The sequence below is a fragment of the Cucurbita pepo genome, chromosome 13 (genome assembly GCF_057944985.1).
Source record: "Cucurbita pepo subsp. pepo isolate OVF chromosome 13, ASM5794498v1, whole genome shotgun sequence".
Lineage (NCBI taxonomy): Eukaryota > Viridiplantae > Streptophyta > Magnoliopsida > Cucurbitales > Cucurbitaceae > Cucurbita > Cucurbita pepo.
In genome coordinates, this window is record NC_141810.1 from 4,715,110 (window position 1) to 4,738,406 (window position 23,297).

General features: G+C 33.2%; 2 protein-coding genes across 3 annotated transcripts; one reads left to right on the plus strand and one right to left on the minus strand.

Annotated features, from left to right (window-relative positions):
• The first annotated feature begins 3,004 nt into the window (after positions 1-3,004).
• LOC111808830 (two-component response regulator-like APRR5) lies at positions 3,005-6,435 on the plus strand. Of its 2 annotated transcripts, XM_023695030.2 has the most exons (8): positions 3,006-3,265; positions 3,355-3,516; positions 3,589-3,719; positions 3,824-3,925; positions 4,267-4,426; positions 4,527-4,815; positions 5,328-6,009; positions 6,088-6,435. In XM_023695030.2, the coding sequence occupies exons 1-8, from the start codon at positions 3,070-3,072 to the stop codon at positions 6,199-6,201; spliced, it is 1,836 nt and encodes a 611-aa protein (XP_023550798.2). In that variant the 5' UTR covers positions 3,006-3,069; the 3' UTR covers positions 6,202-6,435. The 2 variants fall into 2 exon arrangements, with proteins under 2 accessions (XP_086973158.1, XP_023550798.2); XM_087117032.1 differs by lacking the exon at positions 3,355-3,516 and having other exon boundaries at positions 3,005-3,265.
• Positions 6,436-6,504: 69 nt separating this feature from the next.
• LOC111808831 (RING-H2 zinc finger protein) lies at positions 6,505-7,735 on the minus strand. Its single transcript, XM_023695031.2, has one exon. It carries the CDS (start codon positions 7,498-7,500, stop codon positions 6,619-6,621), a length of 882 nt encoding a protein of 293 aa, XP_023550799.2. The 5' UTR covers positions 7,501-7,735; the 3' UTR covers positions 6,505-6,618.
• Positions 7,736-23,297: the final 15,562 nt, after the last annotated feature.

Below are 23,297 nucleotides of genomic sequence, written 5' to 3' on the forward strand. Positions count from 1 at the left end.
TTTTGTTTGGAGACTTTTTTTTTTTTTTTTTTTTTTTTTTAAGGTATCTGGATGTCTTAACTTTTGCACACTTTCTCATTTTAAAATCTTGCAATTGCTGAGTTCTTTTTTTTTTGCCTAAGTTTCTTTGTACCTAAATTCTCGTTCTATGCGCTTTCCTCTTCGTCTCATTCTCTTCCACACTTCCTACAATCTATCTCTACCTGCACCGCCTTGATTCTCCATGGCGACGCCATCTCCCTCACTCTATCACTCTCCTTCTTCCTCTTTCTCTCCTTTTCTACTTCTGTATTTCCTCCGTCCATTTCCACCTCTTCTCTCGATCTTAGGGGGACACAATTTTCACCTAATTTCGCCTCCAAGAGGAACGAACATCGACGATCTCTTTCTCGATGTCGGATCTGCTGCTGCTCCCACTCTCCAATGCATGCACCTCTCGAGATGAAGGTATGCGGTTTTTCAGGCTTTCAGGATAATGAATTCAATACATATTTACGCAAGCAATTGAGTTTCGTTTTTAGCGAGAGCATAACTTGATTGCTTGTTCGGCTTGTTTGATGAGATTTACTACTTTTCCTTCCTTTCACTCATTTGGCCAATTTTTCCTTCTCAAACTACATTTAGCTTTGATAGAGTAGGATTTATTGGAGATGAATTCGTGTGTGTTTGTTAATGGCATACAAACTTTTTATCCTTTTGAATTGAAATACACCAATTCTATGATATCTTTCTTCTTGTTTTTTTCTTTTTTTTTTTCTTTTTTTTTCTGTTACATCCGAAAAACGTGTTCTGGGAAAGGGCTTTTTATTGCTTAACTTTAACATCCTTCTCTACTGTTGTTCATGAACGCAAATTCTGTCATAATAGAACCCCTATGGCGTGAGAATTTCTAAAATCTACCTTGTTCGGAATTTGATAAATATCCAGACACATTTTTATATAGTAAAGATTATGATAATTACAATACATCATTTTTATATAGTAAAGATTATGATAATTACTATATATTATTCAGTTGTTCGTAGGGAAAGGAACATAATGGAATGAATTATTCATTCACACAATAAGTATTAGATTTTAATTTAATTTTATTAATAATTAAAATCATAGTCGGCAAGTCGTGTTTGAACGATATAAAACTTTCTCCATAAATTCGTCATTCCAAACTTTTTATGTTATTGACGAAAACTTAAACATTGAACTAAAGTTTGAGCTAAACCCAAAGAACACACCCACAAAACATACCTCCACCCAAATTCTTCTAATGAAGAAGTGAAGCTCTAAAAACATCCTCCTTTTAATTAAATGTGGGGTTTCTATGAGTTTTTGTTCCTCCGAGTTTAAATTTCAAGAGTAGAATGGAGTTTCCTATTAATTTGAAGGGATAAGCTTGATTGCAAAAATGCCCAACATCCTTTATGCCTAATGTTTACTTTTTTTACATTTTTTTTTTTATTCCAAAAGTTATTTTAATACTTTTATCCTTCTCCCACTTCTTCACATTATTATGTAAATGATAGATTTTCATAATGAAATTTAGTTCACATTATTATGTAATTGCATCCGAGTCATTCAATCAAGTCTTAATCAAGTTCAATGATTTAATTTAGAATAAGGTTCCAAATCTTGCTTTTAAATCTTTGATCTTAAGAAGTTTTAGTTCATCTAAGAGCTAAATTTGCCTCCATTGTTTGTCTCTTGCCTGCCTTAAGCTATCCTCAAGTTAGCTTATGCTATTTCAAGAGTTTGTGAGCTTCTTTGTGGAGCAATGACATCATTTACTAAAATAGTGATGTCATTATTGCCCATTCTAGCAAAACCACCCATCATAGCCACCGCTAACCATCCGTCATTAGCTATAAGGCATATTCTCAAAATACCTATATCTACACCTATGGCAATAGGTGCGTAATTTTGTAATATACCAACTTGTCCACTATTCGTAACTAAAATCATTTCTTTCACTTTTGAAGCCCAAATAATTCGATCGAAGTCGGGACACTAAGATTTAAGGTCATTACTTCACTTTGCTCTCCATTTCTAAGTTCGTAGCCTTCGCAGTAGCTTCATCGATGTTACCTACCAAATAAAAGACTTGTTCGGGAAGACCATCTAATTCTCCAGAAAGGATTAATTTAAACCCTCTAATTGTTTCTACTAGGCCAGCGTATTTCCCCGGGGAACCTGTAAATACTTTTGGTACGAAAAAAGGTTGTGACGATTTTTCGTGCTCGTGTACTACGGCTAAGCGATCCTCTTCGGATAATTCATCCAACCCAAGGATAGCTATAATGGTTTGTTTAACTCTTTGCTTAGTTTCATAATGTTCTTCACCAACCATCCAACGTTGTAGCATAGTTGACGTTGAATCTAAAGGATCTACTACTGGATATATACCTTTGGCAACTAATCCTCTTGATAGTACGATAGTAGCATCCAAATGTGCAAATGTGGTGGCAGGAGCAGAATCGGTTAAATCATCCGCACGTACATAAACTCCTTGAATAGAACTCATGGATCCAATCTTGCTTATGGATATTTTTGATCTTATCCTTGGGTCGATCCAAAATTTTGTAGAAAGAGGTGTTAATTAAGGAAGAGGCGATTAGATTATATAGAAGTAATAAAAAAAAAAGAAAAAAGCAAAGGCGGATATTTGATCGGAAGCGTTGTGGATTCTCCACCACTAATTCCCTTTCATTAACACCAAAATCTAAATCCCAAAAAGATCTCAATTTCTCATCCCAAATATCTTCCAAGTGGTCCCCACCCTCTTTCTTTCTTTTTTCTTTTTAATTTCTTTTTTTTTTTTAATTACGCCCAACCAACCATCGCCACACAACCCCAATACGACTTTGCCTCTCCTCCAGCTCACCCGCTGACGTGTCTCTTTTTAAATTATATTTCACATATCTTCCCTTTTCTCCATCTCTCTCCGCCGTTGGATCCTCTCCCCCATTTGCACCTGATATTTTTCCAGATATTTTCTCTTCCCTTTCTTTTGTTTGCTGAAGAACCAAAACCCTTCTCCTTCTCCTTCTCCTTCGCTTTCTTCTTGTTGTGACTGACATGGGCGAGGCCGTGATTGTCAGCTCTGCACAGAGTATGGGCACTCATAAACCCCTCACAGATGCCACCACCTCAACTGGAGTGTTTAAGTGGGACCGATTTCTGCCCAACATCATGCTCAGGGTCTTGCTCGTCGAAGCCGACGATTCCACTCGACACATTATCACCGCCCTTCTCCGCAAGTGCTGCTACCGAGGTCTGATTCTCCTTCTCTTTCTCCTTCTCCCCCTCCGATTACCTCTTTCAACTCAACGTATTTTGGGGGGGTTTTTCTTGTTTCATCAGTGGCTGCTGTTCCTGATGGATTAAAAGCTTGGGAGATTCTCAAAGAAAGGCCTCGTAGTGTAGATCTTATTTTGGCGGAAATTGAACTGCCATCCATCTCTGGCTTTTCTCTGCTCACTTTGATCATGGAGCACGAGATTTGCAAGAACATTCCTGTTATAAGTATGTTATTGTTCCTCAAAACACTGTTGCATAGGAATGTTCAGATCTAACCCATTTTACTTCCTCCTGCAGTGATGTCATCTGAAGATTCTATCAGCACTGTTTATACATCCATGATGAAAGGTGCAGCAGATTATCTTGTGAAGCCCTTGAGGAGAAATGAGCTGAGGAATCTGTGGCAACATGTTTGGAGAAGACAGGCAGTATGCTACTAATCCTACTCATCCTCTCACCATAAATATGAACTTAATTCCTTTTACAAACACAAATTTCTAAACTGCATATCATCAACGTTTGTTTATTTCAGTCATCCATTCAAGAAAAGGTTGAAGTCACTTCAGAAAATGAGACTGCAAGCAATCACTCAACTGGGTATAACAAAAACATTGAGAAAGGGAGTGATACTCAGGTTAGAATGGGTAATTCAAATCTTTTAATTTGCTTACATGTGCTTATGAATTTTATAAAGAACGATATCCTCTTTGGGCTTCCCCTTTCGGACCCTTATAAAGAATGTTGTCCGCCCAAAGTTTTTAAAACGTGTCTAGTAGGGAGAAGTTTCCACGCCCTTGTAAAGAATGTCGTCCTCTTTTGGCTTTTCCTTTCAGGCTTCCCCTCAAAGGTTTTAAAACTTGTCTGTCAGGGAGAGGTTTCCACACTCTTATAAAGAATGTTTCGTTCTTCTCTCCAACTGTTGTAGGATAAGTGTCTTATTCCAGCCAAAGACTAATGTTTTAGTGTTCCTTGCAGAGCTCTTGTACGAAGCTAGACTTCGAGGCTGGAAGTAAGATGCAGGAAAATTCAGAGTGTAGGCAGGGAAAAGCATCTCCCAAGAATTTAAAGCTACAGAAAGATGAACATCACATAAATTTGAGTCAAAGATTGGTTATGCACGAAAATGAAGCTGGAGGTAGCACTTATTAATTTGTTCAACTGCTCTGGTTGTTTCATATGGACGTTCTTTTTGTTTCAACAACATCTAACTTTTATAAATGTTTGTACTGTGCTAGGAGGATTGGCACCAATTACACTAAGCATGGGTATTGAGCCAATCAATGATGGGAGAAGTCCTAATATTGGCAGTGAAGCAGGTGAGAATAAGGATTTGCTTGGCAACCCATCCAGAGATGCCACTGCCTTGAATCATCATAACTACCAACAAAGTTCTCCTTCCAACAATTTCGGCTCTGCTCTTCATTTGGATCTTTCCCTGAGAAGATGTCAACCTAATGATTTTGAGGAACGTGTTGCAGAAGGACGGGCTACCCTCAAACATTCTAGTGCTTCAGCTTTTACGAGGTGTGTTTCTGATCCTTGGCCTCTCATTTGTGTGTGGATTTTGATTTAAAACATAAGTCTTTGGCTAGAATAAGATTGAAAGTGTGAGATTCCACATCGGTTGGGAAAGAGAACGAAGCATAATTTATAAGGGTGTGAGAATCTCTCCCTAGCATATGCATTTTAAAAGTCTTGAGGGAAAGCCCGAAAGAGAGTCCCAAAGGAGACAATATCTACTAGCAATGGACTTGGTTTGTTACTTTTGATAGTGATGAGTTGAATGGTTTAGTTAGTTTAGTTATGGGAGAAGAGGATGTTATGAAATTGTAACGGCCCAAGCCCACCCTTTAGGCTTTCCCTTTCAGGCATACCCTCTGTTAGGGAAATGTTTCCACACCCTTTATAAAGGGTATTTTATTCTCTTCCCCAACCAACGAGGGATATTTACCGAAATCATCTTTTGGTGTTTCATTATCAGTACTAAAATGTTTGTTTTCTTTCTATTTGCTGATCTTTGTGTGGTGATTATGCAGATACACTTTCAGGCCATTGCAGCAAACATTAGAAGCAAAATCAAGCAGTATCTATGACGAACAAAAGGAATCTGGAAGCAATCCCGAGCATATTGGAAGTATTGCTGCTACTTCTACCTCTGATACAATTAATCCTACGCCAAGATCAAGTACTTCACACACCGTAATCCCTCTTCAAGTTTCAGTCAAAAACTCGGGCTATAGCTCTTTACCTTCTCCCAAGTTCGGCACACAAGGGGGTACCCCATCGTTTCCATGCCCAACTTCAGTCACTCATCCAGAACTTGGAAAACAAACGGTTTATCCCTTAAACCTTGAGATTCATAATTTGGAGCAATTTCTGAACCAGTATCACAACGTAAGCAGTACAACAAGCAGAAAGATAGAAAACTCAGGGCAGTCTACAGAAAATCAAGGCCATATATCGCCTACCACCGATCACAGTGCAAACGGTAGCCTATATGGTGGTAGTACTGCTCATGTTAGAAGCATGGGATATCCTAGCAGCTGTGGAAACAACAGCAATGTCGATTGCATCGGCATTGCAACGGTTACATCCGAGAGCAGAAATGAAGAAGCTTTGTTTTCTCAAGGAGGAGGAGATTCTCACCGATTCGGTCAAAGAGAAGCAGCTCTATCGAAGTTCCGACTCAAACGAAAAAATAGATGTTACGAGAAAAAGGTAGTTTTACACGTCTAATTCGCTGCTTTATTTGGTTATACAACCGTGCTGTTTTCTTATGGGGGCATTTCATCTCAGGTGCGTTATGAGAGCAGGAAAAAGCTGGCTGAGCAGCGTCCTAGAGTGAAGGGACAATTTGTTCGTAGAGTATACACTGATGCAGAACCCAACACCAATACATACAACGCTTAGCAGTTGGTAGCAGCGCCTGTAAAGTCCTTGAATAAGCGTTAAACCCCCCCTTATTGCTGCCTTCCCCCCCACTTAATACTCATAGAAACTGGATTTGGAAACTACAGGAAGCATAAGAGCGTGTAGTTTTTAGAAATTTCATGAGGGATATTCTTTTTATTTAACATGTAGATACACATCTTCATTCCCACATATGTATATTAATTTTGTTTATCTTTTTGGTCTGTTTGGATACACATTGTTCTTGGAATTGAACTGAGTTTATGATGGGTGTATGAATAATGAGTTGATTATACAAGAACATTCACAAGCGCTACAAGAGGCTGTTCCTTGCAGTATTATATTATTCATCTTTTTGCTACACTCATAATTAGGGATCAAAGGGGGGATGGAAATGATGATATAACATGTAAGAACTCAAAAATCCAGAGAATCAAGACTAACCCATTTCCAGAAATGCTTCTTCACGGACACAGCCTCGTCCGCAATGCTCGTCTCCTCAGAATTCACGTATTCCTCCTCCTCCACAGTGCAGAAGTCTTCCTTGGGTAAGCCTTCCACCACTACATCCATGGAATGCAAAACGTAACAAGCCGGCAAACCAGGGTATGAAGCCGAGTTTCTCTCCTCGATCTTCATTTTATATGAATCTGGAACAATCTTGACAACTTCAGAACAATCGGAATCGCCAAGAATCGAACCGAGTTCTTCTTTGACAGCCCGGTAGACGGCAGATTCAGGGGTCTCATTGGGCTTCATTTTCTCCGACAAGGGTCGATTTCGATTCCGTAGGGTACCATCGGAGAGTTGCTGGTGGGATTCGAGGAGAATTCGGCGGTGGTTATCAATAATTCGAAGAGAAAGGACCTGAACGGTGCGGATAGGAGGGTTGGAGTCGGCAAGGGAAGTTTCCCCTTCGGAGAGTTCAAGCCAGAGGTTGTGGACGTTCTTGGTGCCAGGCTTAACGCCCCAAGAAGCAAAGGAATCGGAGGGCAAGCGAGGTTTAAGCCAATCGGAGAGGGATTGAGGGGAGGTGAAGGGGTGGAGGCGATGAGAGTCGTGGGGTGTTCTGCCGGAGTTGGGATGTGAGAAGGACATGGACGGCGTCTTGAGAAACCGGCGAGGGTTTGATTGAATACAGAGAAGAGGAAACTTGAAGGATCTGGAGGAGGAAGAAGAGAGGAAAACGAAAAGTGAGAGAGCGGCGAGGAAAAAGTCAGGAAGAGGCGGAGATCTGGTGAGGTGAGGAAGATCGGAGATGGGCTGTGGGGGCGGAACTGGCGGTGGGGCTGATGGCATATCTCAACGACGATCATACCTACTTTGAAGGCGGCGATGAGCTTTGAAATGGATACGCAGCTCCATTCGACAATACCCAGAAGAAACAGAGACGGAAGACGACGGCGACGGCGACGGCAACGACGACGGCGATGACGAACTTGTACAGGATGAGTGGGGAGCGGATGCAGTCCTCTTTATATGGAATACGGACCACATATTTTGTGTTATATTCTTTTTGCCACGACCCCTTTGCCAAACTTTGTGCCTTTCTTCCTTTTCTTTCCTAATCTAAGGGTTGTTTTTGCACGTCTAATCTAAACATTACATGTTCGTCTAGGTTAGTCCTTAATTGAGCTAACCTAGACAAACATATTTGTCATTACACAAAATGACAAACCGTCATTAATTCTAGGTAGGTCAGTCGAGACGATCGAACTAACCTAAAAAACGTATAACTCGTACCAATGTGGTATGTTGCCCAGCACGCTTTGTTCTCAAAGTTAGTATTGAGACCAAAGTGTCGTTGAGTGAGGTGAGTGCAGTTGAGTTTCATATCTTGTTTAGTGGGCATAATTGAAATATAATAGTAGTATTTAATCTCATTCATATCTTGTTTAGTGGGCATAATTGAAATATAATAGTAGTATTTAATCTCAAGGAATTGAAATCGAGACAATACCTTGGGTTGGAAATAACATCAATAAGGTAAGAAGAGACCTTTTTGTTGGATCTAATTATTTTTGTTTAAACTATTGGGTATGCACGCACTTGTATGGTTTTGTAAGGTTTAATCACGATGTCTAATAGAACATTATATAAAATTATTTAGGACATGTTTTATTCCTGACTTGGTTATTGGTATATGATGATAACTATTTGGTGATAATTACATGTTGGTTATTTCGTACTTACTACAATGGTTACTTCAAGTATAAATATTTGGCGATGATTGCATGTTGGTTATTTTGTAATGACGGTCATGGTAACCTTGGTACATATCTACTGGTAATATACATGTGGGATATTTCACAATTACTACCATAGTCACATTTTTTATGAAAAAATTACCAGTTGTGCGTCTGTCTAGTGATCCACTTAGAAATGTTTGAATATCTAACTAGCCATCTTACTCATGCTTATATCCAGATTGTGTATATCCTATAATATGTGAGGTGCAACCTCTATTAATTCTGATATTGAATAGCTTGTTATGGGACATTATAAAATAAATTGATTATCATCTCCGAAGAATTAGTTGACGAACCATCTCCGAAGAATTAGTTGACAAATCATCTCCGAAGAATTAGTTGACGAATTCTACGTAGTTTCATAACATATGTCAAGTTCTATGAGGCGTAGCTTTGTAGCATTCAAAGAGAAAAAAGTCTTAAATTTCAAGAACTCGATCAAAATTTCACATGCTTGATGCGAATTTAACTAGATTTAATTTACCATGGATATAGGCTCTAAGCTCTCAAAAGTAAGGCCGGTTACTTAACAAAACATTTTTGGTAGTCCTTGAAATTCGTAACGCAAAGTTCTGGTTGGCTTACGGACTTTATTTAGGTCTTGAGTGGTTCACATGAGTTGATGCAACGCGATCTCACGAACAACCCATTGAAATTCTTGAGCGAACTAACTATGTCATGGTTGTGTAAATCCTAAATCTATGAGGTACTCTTATTGGTTCGGATAGAACAACCCTAATCTTTACTAGGCAACCCTAATACTCAGTCCAAGGATCCAAACTTTTGTTATAGAGCAAGAACCCTTGAAACAAAGAAATTAACACCTCCTATTACAAAATTCGGATCAACTAAGAAATAAGACTAGAATTAGATTACCTGTTACGATCAAAGATCTAGAAGCAAGATTTGAAACCTGTTCTAAATTGAGTTCGCTCCACAATCAAACTTGATTAAGGCTTGATTGAATGTTTCGGATGCAACTTACACAAGAATTGCATGAAACTTAGAAATGACAAAGATGATGCTCCGATTTCCAAGGGTAAAAGCTCAATTTGAAATCTGAATGTCATTCCTTCACAATCTGATTTTTACCTAATAATTTGGGTATTTATAGTTTCCCTCGCCATGATTTAATCTTGATCCTCACAAAATCTCCATAAATGACTAAGTCTATTTGACCCTTACAAACTTTATAAAATTAAAAATAATAAATAAAGTTTTCTAACAACTCATGAAATGATGCTTGCAACTCCATCCGTGCAAATATTCACTTCTAAGGTCCAAATGGTCTTTCCTCAATCGAAACAGCTTGTAACACATGAAATAATGGTTGAAACGAGCCTATCTAATTTAGATGAACAATGAATGCTTGTTGAATATTTTTGGCATTGGATCATGTAATAGGTCCAGTTTGAACATTAACATTTGGGAGGCTGTCAAATGGGATAAATAAGTTTAAAAAACAAGAGATGACAATCCACTAATTCTTATTTATTCACTATGGCTGGTGAACTTGTTTGTTGGCGTTCAACATTGTAGTCTACTATTGCATTGTTACCACCGAACCAGAGTATATGGCCGTCACTGAAGTTTTTAAAGAGCTATTTGGATGCATAGTTTAGTTACTAACTTGGGTATTGCTTAAAAACACTTAGATGTGTTTTGTGATAGCTGTTATTTGTTTGTTGAAGAACTAAATCCATTATACATTTAGCATGCATATTGATGTCGGATTTTATTTTATTCGAGAAATTATCAATGAAAGGGACATTCGTGTATTGAAAATTGAAACTGTTGATAATCGTGCGGATATGTTGACAAAAGTGATTGCTTGTCAAAAATTTTGGAATTGCTTGGATCTGTCAATGTTGAACGGGAGAAGTAGCCTGTTGATTTGGTGGCAACCAAACCAGTTATCTACTTGGAGATCTTCTGACGGCGAAAATTGTTGTAAGTTTTCATGAAAATGTACTGTCATAAGTTCATAACTCTTTTGGTTCATATTCTCATTTATTTTGGTTTAGTTCACAACTTTTTTTTGGTTAATATACTCATTTATTTTGGTTCGTATTCTCATTTATTTTGGTTCGTATTCTCATTTATTTTGGGTTATAACCTTCGTTTAGTTCATAATCATTTTGATTATTCTTATTTTGATACATGAATCATTTATGCCTTCATAAAGGATTATCTAGGATGGTTTAGATGTTTTGAGTTTGATTGATTTTGATTGAGTTTGAGTGTCATTTTGTAGTTGTTGAGTGATATTTGGAAAGAACTTTGTTGAGTGAATTTTTTGTGTGAAAGTGTGAGATATATACTTTGTAAACACTTTAATTATTAAGATTGGTTGCTACCCGTGAATGTAGGGAAATTTTCTCTCTCCGAACCACGTAAATTTTGTCTCTTTGTTTAATTTTTGTTTGTGGGTGTGTGAGTGCGATCAATTTTGCTTCCACTTCAGCTTCTGCTAAAAAAAAAAACAAAAAACAAAAACAAGGAGCAGAGGCTTCAAGTGAAACCTAATCGAAAACCTAGAATTAGAGGAGCAGGGTGAAAGGAGAGAGAGTGGCAATAAGGGTTTGTAGCAGTTGACATTGGAAAAGCACGGGATCAATTAGAATTCGAAAATAGGAAGGGAATCGATTACGCATGAGATGGAACATAACCATTCGATTAAAACAAAACTATAAGATTGTTCTACCCGCTACTCGACCCTTGTCTTTAGCTCCATGTGAAGGAGGAAAGGACTCGAAACAATAAAGAAGAATTCGAAAATAGGAAGGGAATCGATTACGCATGAGATGGAACAGAACCATTCGATTAAAACAAAACTATAAGATTGTTCTACCCGCTACTCGACCCTTGTCTTTAGCTCCATGTGAAGGAGGAAAGGACTCGAAACAATAAAGACAACTACAAAAGCAATAACAAGTCGAAACAATAAATGCAATCACAAGCCCAATACCGTTGAGTTCAATCAGCACATTGTATATTTATTTTTAGTAAAATGATTTTAGTATTTTAGAATAAAAATACGTAGATATTTAAAAAAAAAAAAAAAATTAATGGGAAACTCAATTATCCATCCCATAGGCTGCCTATTGCCTATCCGGTTGAGACTTTATCTGTTCTGTACTCGCATTGGTTGACTAAGTCAAACTCTGAAATATTTGAACAAACTTTCTACACTTTCAAAGTAAGGGAACTTACAACTTTTTATTTTCGAATAAGTATAGACCAACTACATATGTTCCTCACTTAAAATGGTTCACTAGACCACATTCAATGTCCAAGGAAAATATTTTTGCTCAACCAAGATTCATAATCCGAGAATTTGATGTAACACTCACTACATAGAGGTATCAAGTTGGCTTAAGGGCTCATCTTGTTGTCCATTTTGTCCCTGATTAGTCTCATATAATTGATTTGAACACTATTATAAAATAGGTCCAAAAACCAGGGGTGTATGGTCCGGGTTGAAAGATTTTTTTGACCTAACCTAAAAATTCGAGTTAGTTGGATCCGTAACCCAACCAAACCCTCTATTTTAAGGTTGGGTTGAGGTTGTTAATTTGTTTTAAATTTTTTATTATTTATTTATTTATTCACAATTAATAATTATTTAATATAATCTTTGATAAAAAAAAATATTAAAAGTTCAAAAAAAAAAAAAAAAAACACAAATCAATCTATAATTATTAAAAAAAAAACACAAATTCATTGACAACCATAAAAAAAGTTGTAACATCTCAACATTATTCCATAGTTACTCTAAAATTAAATAAAATATAAGGATAGATTCTGAAATTAAAAAATAATAAAAATGATTAGTTTAAAGAAATTATATCTTAAAAAAAATAGAAATTAAATTGTGGTATTTTTTTAAAAAAATATAAAGAGATTATGAAATTAAAAGATAATAAAAAATAAAAATGATGACCTAACAAAAATAAAAATTACAAATAAAAATTAAATTACTGTATTTTTTTTTTTTTTTTATAGAAATTTAAAAAAAAATATAAAGATAGATTATGAAATTAAAAAATAAAAAAAAAATAAAAATGATGAGTTTAAAGAACCTAACAAAAATAAAAATTAAATTACCGTTTTTTTTTTTTAAAATATAAAGATAGATTAAAGATATAAAAATGATTAATTTAAGAAACATAGCAAAAATAAAAATTAAATTACTGTATTTTTTTATAGAAAATATAAAGCATAGATTAAAGATAGAATTATGTATTTTTTTTTTATAGAAAATATAAAGATAGATTATGAAATTAAAAAATAATAAAAAATAAAAATGATGAGTTTAAGGAACATAACAAAAATAAAAATTAAATTAGGCATGAGTCGAACTCGCAAATAAAATATTTTAGAAAACCGAGATTGCCATTTTGACAGGCCTTTACGTACATCAAAAGTCTCAATGTAATTTATAAGTTTTGTTCTTTTTCGGATCAACCCGAGTTTTTTATCTTATGAACCCAAAACCAAACCGAGTCACTTCGGGTTCAGAAAAAACAACCCAACCCAAGCCAAAATACTAATTCAATCCAAGCTCAACCCCTATAATTCAGGTTGGATTGATCCAAGTTGTCGGGTTGGATGTACACCCATACTAGAGATCTTGAATATCTGCCTCGTAGAAATTACATGAGCACTGGGGAATTAGTGAGCCCAACGATATCCCTCTAAAACCCTCACAACTATGTCAAATTTAGAGAAAATCTTTTAATTTTGCTCTTCTCGGTTTTTATGTTTGAGGAAACCCTTGTTTTTACATGAATGTATGTTTGTTTTTTTTCTTTTTATTCACCATTTGGATCAGTTCTTGATGTCGTGGCTTAGTAGCTCACGTGCCTATGGCTAGGTCTACTTCAACTCTGCTAAATTGTCCTGTCCATAATCTTAAGAATTATATAAGTAGATTCAAGGCTTAGACTCCTTATTGAAATCAACATCTCGTGTTGATATTAATGTTGGAATAACTTAGATATAACATTTAGCCATAATTCAAACCGACTTGTTTTCTTCCTTTAACTGGATCATGACTGGATTAGTTTTCATGTATTATTTTATCCTTCAAGTCACACACTCCAAACCTTGCTAAAGTATCCTGAAAGGAATGAACTCTTTATCCACGTAGCGGAAGCATTCGGAACCGTTTTGATTTTTATTAAGAATTAAAACAAAGCAATAAATAGAAGAGTAAGAACTCTACTTTTGTAGAAACCCTAGCCTGCAAGACTCCTCGGAGTATTTCAACCATGCAAATGTTCTTGAACATTCCACAAGATCTTGCTTGCTATGACTGGAACACAGGGCAAGGCTTGTGGGAGCCTCTTGATAGAAAATCCCAAAAGTATTGGAGAAAGAGTTTCAAGAATTCTATGTAGATGTAATTTCATTCTCCAAAGAAAGTGGGAGAGCTTGATGTGTCTTTGAAAAAAAGGTGGTTCTGATTAATGTTTCAGTTGGTGTTTAGAGAAGTGTATATTTTATGTGATGTGTATGTTTGAGTTTTTTTGTGTGAAAATATGTCTGAGAAAGGTTTCTTTTCCTACTGGGTATCATTTTATGTGGAGTACTTTTGCTCAACCTGAAAGTCGTATTTATAGGGACTCTCGAGAAATATTTGCCAAATAATATATTTGCATATTTAATATATTAGGATATTATACCTTATATAAATCATATTTAAATATTATAAGATATCTTAATATATATTTAATTAATTTGAATTTCATTCAAATTTCAAATATATTTTTTTCAAATTTCAAATATATATTTTTTCAAAATAAATAAATCATATTTAAATATTATAAGATATCTTAATATATATTTAATTAATTTGAATTTCATTCAAATTTCAAATATATTTTTTTCAAATTTCAAATATATATTTTTTCAAAATAAATTAATTGATTTAATATTTAATTGTATCAAACACAATAAATATATTTTTTCTTTTTAATATATTTAATATATTAAATATTAATTTAACCCTTTAAATTAATATGTTTTTCTTTATTTATATTTAACATATTTGATTATTAAATATTAATTTGAACACTTCAAATTAAATCTATTTGATCTATTTATTAAATATTAATTTGAAATTTAATCAGATATGTTAAATATCAATTTGAACACTTCAAATTTTATTTCAAATAAATTGAACCTTTTAGCGTTACTATGAGCTAGCAAGAGACTTTATGGACTTACAGATTATAAGCTCATTATATTTAATATATCTAATATATTAAATATCAATTTGAACCCTTCAAATTTTATTTCAAATAAATTGAATCTTTTAGCTTTACTATGAGCTAGCAAGAGACGGACCTACCGATTATAAGCTCCAATAATACAAAATTAATTAATTAATTAAACTCTTTAATTAATCATTTTCCATTCATTAACTATAGGTCACTCCATTATAGACCTAGAGTTGCACTCTTGTGCATTGTGGGACAAGTTATGTCCATCGATATAATCATTACAAGCAAGTCGATCCTTCACGAGTTGTTCATAATTACAGCTGGGTCAAAAGTCTGTTTTATCCCTGTAATTACATATTTCACCTTAAGTACCACTATTCTCTAACGAACAATTTGTCTATGATCCAATCATAAACCAAGTCCCTCTCGGGCCAATGAGAGGGTGGGGCCCATTGTTCAAGTCTCGAAATCAGTACTTAAGAGAACAACTCATCTACTTTCCTTATATGGAAAGTAGTGAATTCATCTCATGATATTATGTTCCCAACTCCCTATGTGATCAAGTTCCCAAAATAGTGGGCATATTGAATCGGCTAAGAGAGTCATTCTCAGCCATGTAAATAAAAGGACAAACCCTCACAAGCAGGAGTTCATAACTCATTCAGGATTAAGATCGAGTCGCATATGATCATCATGTGAAATATTAATCATCTCAATTAACGGATTTACAAAGAGAGGTTAAATATTTTTTTGTCCAGTCTTATACAAACTCATTGTATAGGATACCTCTACTTACATGTCTCCACATGAACGATTTGGATGAGACATGTCTCGTAATCCTAGACATTCTAGATGACCCTCAAACACTTTAGCCTAGAGAATCATTTTATATAAATCAAAATAATTATGATTAAAAGTCATCTTGGTCACTACACGATGCTTTCTCTCTCAATATCATTCTTTATAGATTGATCTTTTATAATTTCCTTAATATTAGTTTTTGTATCACTATCATAAGAAACACCTTTCATATGTTTAAGAAATTATTATAGTCATACAAGTCATTTTGTTGCTTTAAAAGCAAAAAAATATTTCACTTGTATATCATACTTCACCATCTATGGTAGAATTGATCTTAACATAAATTTAGAGATGTAACTAGTGTATCACTTAAAGATCAAATCTTTAACTCCATACACAAAAAAAAAAAAAAAAAAAAATCTCATTATCCATCAATACTCGAGAAAACTTTAATTTTTCACTTAATGGTCATACCATTAGTTTAACTAATATAATCTAACTAACTATATATTTAACGTTAATTCTCATATACGCATTAATTATCTCCCACTCAAGAAAGATAATTAATCATACCCTCAACATTTGAGGTTACTTATGATACTATTCATCCGACTTCATATTTCAATGATCATTATCATTCTTTGAAGTCTTGGATCAAATATTTGACAAAAATTTTGTCAATATAATATACATGAGACAATATTAACGTTTATCCTTAAATCTTTATTTTTAGGAGATACAGAATTATCCCAAATCATTTATTTGTAATTGGTTAGATAGTCTATTTATGTTAGATGGACAGATTACATCATAGTAATGTGTCATCAACATAAAATTTGAGAAAATCCAGTAATCAATAATTTTCTTGTTTTCACAAGTTCATTACAATTTATTTAAAGTCATAGCTTATCAAACCTTCCATTGAAAAATGTATACGTTAAATTCATTTCAAAAATGAACTTTTACTCCTTTTAGCAAATCTTTTGATTTTGATCTTTAATAATAAATCCATATAATAATATGGGTCAATGCATTCTTTTTAGATTTCTTTTCACAAAAGAATTCTAAATATTCATTTAATCGTATCTCACGTAAAAATGAATTAGAGAATAATAATAGACTCTAAATGACAACATGAGAGAAGTCTACGTATCCATTCATATTCTATGAGTTTAACCTCATCAACAATATCTACAACTCCCTCGATTTTATGACTTTAAAATATTTATCCTTCCTCATCATCCCTCATAATTATTGGGTAATAAGCCTTCAAATGGGTCATCGAACCTGACAATTTGAATTTTAGTAGGATTGAATCATCTCATAATTCTCCCACTAGGATGAGGCTTATCCAATTAATGACCACGATCCACTTGACTCTCAAGCCAAATTAAATTGTTAACAACTTTCGTTCATTATTAGCGGCTTCACTTGGAACTATTTAATTAACACTACCTCACTTATTAAGGGTGTGTGTCCTTCTATTTGAACTTCTTTAGAAAATTACATTTGTCATACAAATATGTTTTTCTATTTAGAATTAAATAAAAGACTATTTTGTTTCTCTTTAGGAGTAGCCTACACGTGTTGTAAACTAAGTTTACTACATTTTCATAATTGTCTCATAGACAATTTTGAAGGCAATCATGTTCACCATGCAATCCGTATTGCATATCCTAACTAGAGTTTGGTAATGACTTATAATTTCTTTTTTTAATACGTGACTATATCTAATATAGTTTTGTTTTCTCCCCTTACATCACAATTTTACAAAATTGTATTTTGTTTAGAGTTGGAAATCAATTACACTTTCTATCAACTAAATTTAGTACACAATGTCCTCGTATTATGATCCGATCATAATGTCTTGATAGATTTACCAAAATGAATTTAACTTTAGTCTCATTTTTCTTGAACTTTTCAAATATATATATATAGTAAGTTACATTTTATAAGGATACTTATATATTAAATAATCATCAATCAAATTGATAAAATATTAACCATATTCTTTGACTTTTGCATGCATCAGACCACTTGGGTCAAAGATGCTGTTTGGTCTTCCAGCTTTTTTCAATAAAAACCCAATGATTATCTTGCATGAAAAGCGAGATCTATAGACATGTAAAGTAATTAACTCCAACGTTTAGAGAATTAACTTTTACTAGTCTTTTCATTGTATTCAATTTGACATTAATCAAATGAACAGGCAAAAAACAAGTATCATCTTATAGAGAAAACAATTTGTTTTTTTATTCTTGATTCTCTAATTATGAATATCTCAATGTTTCGTAGCATAGTAAGTGTTAACATTTTAACACATACTAATTGTATTTAATTTGAGCTGAACATATTTTCAAACAATTTTGAAAGAACTACTTAATAATAAACTTTGAGAAATTGAATTTCCCTCGTGGTTACTAAAAACACCATGTTCAGCATTTAGTAACAATTTTGACTTAACATCTTAATGTCTCCCACTACACCAATTGAGACTGATTTCCTAGTGTCAACCGGTAGAATCTATTCTACCTCATCAAGTATTTTTCAAGAATTACATATAAATGTAATGAAGAACAAATCTTGATAGTAGATCTTATATCAACTATTCCGGTGGTGTCACTTAGTCTCCACCAAAAATCTAGCAAATCAAATTTACTCTTATTTAGATTTTTTTTACATAGGGAAATTTCCCACTATGACTGTCCTCCCTAATTAGGAACTATTTCCTATCATAGCTTTAGTCATAAGATTTTTATTGAATTTTTGTAATACTTAATTTGGAGATCATTTAGATAACTATCTAAATTTAGTTTTTATTGACTTAAACATCCAACATGTTTTTGTCATTTTCTTATCTTTTAGTATGACATTCAACATGTCAACCATAAGACATGAACAAAGCTTTCTCATCACCTTTGATTCACCAATCATATGCTCTTCGAACAATTCGATTCAAATTGACAATAGGTCTTGAGAACATTTCTCAATACAGATAAATATATATATATATATATATATCTTACCATCACATATTGCTAACATTATTTTTCTAAGTATTAAAATATTCTGAATGACTTATCTGTAATGAAAATTAAACCATCGAGAACATAATATTTGAAATATGTAAAATATTATTTAATTACAAACAATCAACTATCCATTCAATTTCAGCATAAGAACAAATAATTTTTAAAGTGAACCCTATAAACCATTTCTAATGCTATGGTACTTTAGTGATTTAGAACAAGTGCGCCGTAGGGTAGGTCAAGTGTTCCTTCACTAAACTGAGACAATCTCAACCAAACATTATACCAGAATAACTCTTATTCTTATAATATTTAACTATCATTAGTTCGGTCAAGAACATCATTAACAACCATAATGATCTCTTCGTAAATGTTACCCATCATTTTAGATCTTGTAATTTTATCCAAATAAGTGCCGCCGTAGGGTAGGTCAAGTATTGGAAATAAAATTATTATCTTATCCTTTTCAAGAGTTCACCCTGATATTGACCCATGCAAACACCTTCCGTAGGGGGACGGTCCAAAAGCCGCCACGAGGCCCCGCATGGATCTCACATTATGAACCAATGATGGAGACCATAGGATATGTTGACACATTTCCTTCCCCTATTTACTATAAATAATTTCTCAAGATTCACCTTGATATTTGACTCATGCAAACACCTTCCGTAGGGGAACGGTCCAAAAGCCGCCACGAGGCCTCACATGAATCTCACGGTGTGAATCACTAATAGAGAACGTAGGATATCCTAACATGTGTTCTTAATATCTTGATATCTTGACAAACGTCTTTCTCCCACTAAGTATTTTGAAATAGGGTTCTATTACTCGGACAAATTAGGCTAATCTCATTTATCTAAGTTTCTAATCTACCCTTTCATAACCCTTATGTTGGTTGGATTGTTTTTAATGTGAATTATCAAAATTTTAAACTATTAAAAAATAATCACATTAGGAGCTTGGTTAATGAAATTAAATAAAATTTGACTAATTCAACTCCGAGGTCATCAGTTTCCCAGGTGTTCCATTTCTGACTTCAAGCCAGAACCTTCCTTGAACAGAGTTCTCTTATAGTCAATTTTTATTTAAAAATTCATTAATCTTTAATTAACTATTAATTATTAGATCAATGAACACACGAATTAAACCGCTTTTAATCATATTAAAAACTAATTCACTTATGTAATAATCTTAAAATTCTAACCTTTTAAACCTTTAAAATTAAATTTAATAGATTACTAAAAAAAAATTCTAATCATATTAGAACATGCTCTCATCTATTACGTAAATATTATGCATTCAATTTAAGAAATAAATATCCTAATTTAATTTTTCAATTTATTTCCAAGTAACAATTATATTAAAATTTATATAGAAAATATATGCTTGTTAAGAAATCATCTTAATGGGAAGCAACCTAATCAAAATCTTCCAAATTAACATTTGTATTAAAAAAATAAATCAAATGCATAATTATGCTTAACCATACGGAATTTTATTTTAAATGATATACCTTAGGCATTCAATCAATTAATTTAAAAAAACACATCATATGCATAATTAAATTTAAAAAAAACAAAATTCACCAGCATATTTGACATATCCTAGAAATTGAAATTGGATTAAATTACAATAATTTAAATTCAATTCATATATCGTCTTTAATGTTTTCCTTTTGGAACAATTCTAAATTTAATAGTATTAAAATTTTATCAACCCTTCCAAATGTAATAAATTATTTTTCTTTTGAAACAATTTCAAATTAAAATTAAATTTTAGCATCTCTCCTTTTGGAACCATTCCAAATGTAATAATAATTAAGATTAGAGATCTTTATATTGAAACCATTCCAAATTTAATATATATTTTTTCTTATTCTCTGAACAATTTCAAATCTAAAACTTTCGGGACAATTTCGAATATACATATTTTCCTTCTAAAAAAAATTTTAAAGGTAGATATTTTACTCATGGAACAATTTCAAATGTAATAAAATTAAGGTTTCAAAAAACCCTAAACTGTACAGCGAATTGATGAAAGTCGTCATCGCCGCCGCTGCCGTCTCTTTTCAATTTAGAATAAACCTAACTGTATACATTTGTCTAACAAATTGGTAAACCTAACTGTATACATTTGTCTAACAAATTGGTAAACCTAACTGTATACATTTGTCTAACAAATTGGTAAATCTAATACCACATCGATATGCCAAAAAACAATCAATTTTACAAAAGAATATTACACATCACATATGGTTTGAAATCAAACACCCACCATACTATTAATTCAAAATAAAAATCAACAGGTCTTGATACTAATTGAAAGGAATGAACTCTCCATTCACGTAGCGGAAGCATTCGGAACCGTTTTGATTTTTATTAAGAATTAAAACAAAGAAATAAATAGAAGAGTAAGAACTCTACCTTTGTAGAAACCCTAGCTTTCAAGACTCCTCGGAATAATCTAACCATGCAGAAGTTTTTGAACATTCCACAAGATCTTTCTTACTATGACTCGAACACAAGGGGTCAAGGCTTGGGGGAGCCTCTTGAAAGAAAATCCCAAAGTGATTGGAGAAAGAGTTTCGACAATTCTCTGGAGATGTTATTTCATTCTCCAGAGAAAGTAGGAGGGATTGATGTGTCTTTAGCTCAACCCGAGGGTCCTATTTATAGGAACTCTCGGGAAATATTTGCCAAATAATATATTTACATTATTTAATTAATTTGAATCTCATTCAAATTTCAAATATATTTTTATTTAATGTATCAAAATAAATAAATTAATTTAATATTTAATTGTATTAAATACAATAAATATATATTTTCTTTTAATATATTAAATATTAAATATTAATTTGAACCCTTGTTTTTCTCGATTTATATTTAACCTATCTAATATATTAAATATTAATTTGAATACTTCAAATTAAATCTATTTTATCTATTTATTATATTAATTTGACATTTTAAATTAAATTTATTTTCTTCTTTATATTTAATATATCTAATATATTGAATATCAATTTAAACACTTCAAATTTTCTTTCAAATAAATTTAACCTTTTAGCGATACTATGAGATTGGACCTTATGGACCTACAAATTATAAGCTCCAATCATACAAAATTAATTAATTAAACTCTTTAATTAATCAATTTCCATTCATTAACTATAGGTCACTCCACTATAGACCTAGAGTTGCACTCTTATGCATTGTAGGACATGTTATGTCTATCGATATAATCATTACAAGCAAGTTGATCCTTCACGAGTTGTTCATAATTACAGCTGGGTCAAAAGTCTGTTTTACCCTTGTAATTACATCTTTCACCTTAAGTACCACTGATTCTCTAATGAACAATTTGTCTATGATCCAATCATAAACCAAGTCCCTCTCGGGCCAATAAGAGGGTGGGGCCCATTGTTCAAGTTTCGAAATCATTACTTAACAACTCATCTATTTTCCTTATATGGAAATGAGTGAATTCCATCTCATGATATTATGTTCCCAACTCCCTGTTTGGTAAGTCCCCAAAATAGTAGGCATATTGAATCGGCTAAAAGAGTCATTCTCACCCATGTAAATCAAAGGACAAGCCCAGGAGTTCATAACTCACTCAGGATTAAGATCGAGTCACATATGATCATCATGTGAAATATTAATCTTCTCAATTAACGGATTTATAAAGAGAGATTCAATATTTCTTGGTTCAGTCTCATACAAACTCATTGTATAGAATACCCCCACTTACATGTCTCCACATGAATGATTTGGATCAAATCATTTGTAACGATTACAAAGTGGGCCGTATCAATAGTGTTACTAGGATAAGGCACCCAACCTTATCCATATACTATAGACTCTTTAGGTTATTACTTGAACACGATCCTCTTCTATGTCAACCATATACTGTTCAAGATTACATTAATAACCTTGAATTTTCATACGATGGATAACAATTAAATTACAAATAAAATAATGAAAATTATTGTTAAAAAACTAAATAATTAATTACTAGGCTTTAGGGCATAAATCCCAACATATCCAACTATTGGTCACTTTGCCCATGCAACCTTAAAGCTTCCTCTAAATATTTCCTCTTACAATCGTAGTGCATGTAACAATAAGAAGAGACTTATACGAGGATTTTCAATCCTCTGCTCTACTAATTGAGCTATACTGACCATTTCCTTTCCGACAAAACTCTACTCTAGGATTGATGTTGCAAAAGCATAATAGATATTCTTGAGAGATCTCATAGTTCATACCTCGAACATGTTCTAATCCCTTTGTGAGATCTCACATACATACTTTTAAGGTCATAAAATGTTTCTTCACACGTGGAGTTCTTTAGAATCTTGAAAACATTTTAGAATTTTTACAGATCATTTACTACTACCTCAAATCTCGGTTTAAAACTTCAACATACTAATTGGCTTATAACTTTATATAATTCTTTTAAACCATGACATAATACTCTCCATCAAATTTCATGCTATTTAGAAGTCAGTTTGATCACAAGAATCGACCTTCTAAATTCTAATATCATTTTAGTTGCTTATAGTGTTATTCAAGAACCGAGTAATTATACAAAAACATCCTCCCATGTCATATAGTTTGAAAACATTCCTATGCGTGGGTCATATCCAAATTAAACTACACTTTGAAAACATGTTGGAAAGTTATTGGTTGAATTTGCAATAAAATAATGAAACAAAGAAAATAAGGGCAGCAGAGGGAAAGTCTCATAAACTCTGTTTGATGATTGAAGAGGAGAAGAGAGAGTGA